General features: G+C 36.2%; 1 protein-coding gene across 1 annotated transcript; it reads right to left on the reverse strand.

Moving 5' to 3' along the window:
• Positions 1–2: 2 nt before the first annotated feature.
• LOC109580437 (nuclear pore complex protein Nup133-like) lies at positions 3–4,104 on the reverse strand. Its single transcript, XM_019993574.1, has 19 exons — positions 3,970–4,104; positions 3,737–3,884; positions 3,501–3,607; positions 2,811–2,917; positions 2,655–2,751; positions 2,491–2,595; positions 2,325–2,430; positions 2,233–2,267; positions 2,032–2,171; positions 1,906–1,988; positions 1,663–1,836; positions 1,489–1,607; positions 1,354–1,413; positions 1,168–1,308; positions 1,056–1,115; positions 935–1,009; positions 419–486; positions 262–350; positions 3–205 (listed from the first exon to the last, which is right to left on the reverse strand). Exons 1-19 carry the CDS (start codon positions 4,027–4,029, stop codon positions 63–65), a joined length of 1,917 nt encoding a protein of 638 aa, XP_019849133.1. The 5' UTR covers positions 4,030–4,104; the 3' UTR covers positions 3–62.
• Positions 4,105–4,110: the final 6 nt, after the last annotated feature.

The following is a 4,110-nucleotide window of genomic DNA, read 5'->3' on the forward strand; positions in this document are numbered from 1 at the left end:
GCTGGAAATAACTCAGCCAAAAATACTATTCATGATTATTTTATTCATTATTATCAAAAGAATTAACGCTGGAGTTCAGTGACTCTTTCATAGCACAACTTGACACAATAGATCAATATAGCAGAACTATCCAATCCTTTATCAACCAACAACTGAGATGAGAGCAAGTCTTCAATTGCAGGCAACAACTGCTTAACATCAGCAACTAAAGAGAAAGAAAATATATAATAAATAAGAAGAGAAGCTAAGGGAACAGCATACAATTATGATGGCATTCATTCATCAGCTTAAACATGAGTGATTCCTGGAGTTCCTCCATTATGTCTCCACTAGTATTGAACTCAGACCAACTAATGGTAATATTTTAATAATAGAATAAAAGATTGATTGATTGCATGGAAGTTATGAGAGGGCTTGCTTTGTTTGTAGTAACACGTGACTCCAGATCAATACTTGTAACTGTCTTCTCTCTTCACTCTCTGATTCCTATATTCGATACATTATACATAAATCACAGGGGCGGATCTAGGGGGGGGGGGGTTTGTGGGGTTGCAACCCCCCAAAACATTCTAACTCAAAAAATTTTTAATGTTTTTATTGTTGCAACAGTGGTGAAAGTGCTAACCACCTAGTTTATATAGCAACATTACTATGGTTAATGAATATAATTAACAAAGAATGAGCTCCAAAAATGGTAGAAAAGTTGATTTTCCCGTGATTTTAACCACAAAATAGCGCCGAAAAGGGGCGTGGCCAAAATTTCGGCGCGCCATTTTTTCTCTCAACCCCTCCATTTGCAAAACCCTGGATCCGCCCCTGAAATCCATTCTACATTATGCATCAGAATGATACTAACAAAGTTACAAATGTAAAAACCTGCATCAAAGATATAGCAAGCAAGTGTTTGTATAAAAACTCATGCTATAAAGCTTACAGGATAAGCAAGTAGTAGATAATTAAGCGCAAACATTGTGTACATTAGCTGATTGTCCTCTCCCTCAAGAAACAACTATAAAACTCATTAATAATTATAATTAGATGGAAACATGGCAGACTTTAATGACATCTTCAGGAGGCAATGGAGGCAAATCATTAATATCCTTCACACCTATTTTCTACGTAATAAAAAGATCATTTAATATAAGTACATGAAAGTAACAAACTGACCTTTAGTGAATTTTCTGGTAGTTTCTCAGCATATTCAATCCTTTGCAACTCACAGTTGATCTCCTCCAACTCACCAACAGTCTTTGCTGATGAGTGGCCCCCAGCAGCAAGCAGTGCTAGCTTACTAAGACTCAGTGCAGTCTAATACCAGTAATTTAACAATACCCCATGTAGTAAACGACATACCTTCTTTCGTGATAAGAAAGTGTCCTCATTATCCGATACTCTTCTCAGTGACTCTGATGCCTATAAAACAATAATAAAATAAGGTGCATTGATTTTTGATTAGATGCATCAAAGTGGCTGATCATTTCCACTAACTTCATTATACTTGTCAGTGGCTATTAGGTGAAGCCACTGAAGCTCTGGATACTCATTAAGGAACTTGCTCAGTGACTCTGGGAACAAGTTAGTGAGCTCTATCAACTGCTTGATGTTCTCTACACGCCATAACAGCAATTATATTATTATACTATTATTATAATGTGGGCTTACTATTATCAATATAATAATGGAAGATAAACTCATCGAAACCTTTATCTTTAAAAACTTCCAGGTAATTCCTGAGCAGTTCTGTGTCCCCTTGTTCCTCAAATACTTGCAGTATTGTGGGAAAGTGCGACCACTCCTCTGCCAACTGTAGAGCCATGCCAACCCTACCTAGATTCACTGCAGTGCAGGATGATAACAAAATTAATGCAGTAACTGTAAATAGTTTATGCTTTGCTTAGCACTTACAAGCTAAAAGAATGAAGTGATCTTTGTCTTTACTCAATGAATTTTGAACCTCTAACACTCTATGCTCATTATCTTTATGGTCTCTAAACAATGATTCATAATGCAACAATGACTCCATTACTTTACTTGATAGAGTCATAGAGATCAGATGATCCGGTGAACAGAATTGATGCGAGATCAGAATAGACCGACCAGAATGATTCCTGATCAATATCACTGATTGGCTGATCATCACAAGTGGCCCATTGATCCAGCATTGAACTAAGCTAATAAATGTGTAACACACAAAAAAACAATCATCATGATTACAAATTATCATGCACTCACAAGCCTTCTCAATAGACCCAACATCTCTTCACAAGCTAAAGAGAAAGAGAGAGGGGAATAAAATCCCCAATGCAGATACAGTTATGTCTCACCAGTCCATGGTATAAATTCAGTATGATAGACCCTTCGAATTGGCCTACTGCTAGTATATAAATCAACATGGCTTATACGATACTGTATAGCACTACTTAACATGGACTGAAATAAAGTATTAAAACAAAAAAAAAATATTACAAGCACTATTACTGTTAACATTACTTTTATAGTGAATGCTATTCTAGTGACACCAACCATATCTCCATCAGCACTGAAAGACTCGCATGCTTGTATCAGTGGGGGAAATATCTCATCAATCAGTGAAACCTACATATGATGAGTTTCATCTTTAAAATCACATTAAAGACTAGAATTTCATTCTTTACTTGGCTATAGAATACATCTTGTGTGGTTAGTCCTGGACGTATTTGTGATAATGGGGAGCGCTTTTGAACAACAATCTTAGCAGCTTCTTCAACATCTCTAAAATTAAAAAAATAAATTAATTAATAATAGTACTGAGCTTTTAGTCAGTCCCTCACTTATTCTGGTTTTCCCTCAATGCAATACTGGCTGCAATCTTCTCTGAATTCTCACACAAAACATTACGAGTTAGCAACACCGACCCTCTGAGAGTGACACAAGTCAACTGCAAATAAAATAATAAATAACACGTTATGCATCAGGGCTTCCCACAAAATATTGGCTTATCAAGTTGCTCAAAAATTAGACTAAAGACCCTGTACTATAGTACAGGGTATTTTGACGAAAATCACAAGGAGAGAGTTCTCCATTTTTAAATTTTTTTCTGATGCATATACATGTCCTTATGTTGTGTAGCAAGTTTAAGCTGATTCCGATTACAATTAGATTTTTTTACAAATTTTTAAAGTTATTAAAAAATCGGGCCAAAATACCTGTACTATAGTACAGGGTCGTTGACCAAATTTCACCATAAATTACTAGGAGAGAATTTTCCATTTTTATAATTTTATCTGATATATATACATGTTCTTATGTTGTGTATTAAGTTTGAGCTGATTCCAATCAAATTTGGATTTTTTATAAATTTTTAAAGTTGCTCCAAATGCCATGTACTGTATTGTAGTGCTTGTCAGCTGATGAAGCTCATGCTGTTTAGCTCACTTAGCATGCTTTGTGGGAAACCCTGCATGAATACAATGGAATGGGGCAAAGAGAGGGTGTGTGTGTGTGCATGTGAAGGAGGTTACAAGATTAAGTAGCTCCATGTCAATAAGGAATTGAATAAGTTTGCGGTGAGCTTTCTGCTTATCTTGGAGCTGATTAAGTATTATTAGTGAATATGAACCAAGAGTATCTAAAAACACATCAATAAAAATAATAATAAAACCAAATCCTCAAACTGCTACAAGAACATACTACATACAATGTACTTCATGCATGTACATGTACATTGAAGTACAGTATGGAATTATTCCATACTTACCTGTCTTGTTCCATCTTGGATCAGAGGCTGGTACATCATTAAGAATCATCTCACTGAGTCTAATTGAGCATACATCACCAGGCGTATTAACACCACCTGCAAACGAACTAACTGGAAACAGCTGGGAGCATAAATCAACCGCTTCAGCCTACAATAAGAGGAGGGAGTGTGGAGGAGAGAGAGACAAAGAGAATATGAAAGAACTATGATCATAGATACTACTAGTCTGCTACCATGTTGTTTCCTAGATAAAGTAGAAAAGCTTGTTGGAACTGCTCTGTTTCTGTCTCCATTCCATCAGTAGGTACTCCTCCAGTACTGGCAGTTAGTAGCTGCTGTAGTGTCTGGCCACTTGTGACATATGTACTCCTAAT

This window comes from Amphimedon queenslandica, unplaced genomic scaffold (assembly GCF_000090795.2).
Source record: "Amphimedon queenslandica unplaced genomic scaffold, v1.1 AMPQUscaffold_13492, whole genome shotgun sequence".
NCBI classification, from domain to species: Eukaryota; Metazoa; Porifera; class Demospongiae; order Haplosclerida; family Niphatidae; genus Amphimedon; species Amphimedon queenslandica.

Bases quoted from the DNA above. Each gene is read 5' to 3' on its own strand.
- LOC109580437 (XM_019993574.1), bottom strand. From the start codon at position 4,029: ATGGAGACAGAAACAGAGCAGTTCCAACAAGCTTTTCTACTTTATCTA. The intron at 2,752-2,810 runs GTGAGGGACTGA...TTTTAATTTTAG, and splicing joins TTGAGGGAAAACCAGAATAA to AGATGTTGAAGAAGCTGCTA. The intron at 1,309-1,353 runs GTATGTCGTTTA...TACTGGTATTAG, and splicing joins CTTTCTTATCACGAAAGAAG to ACTGCACTGAGTCTTAGTAA.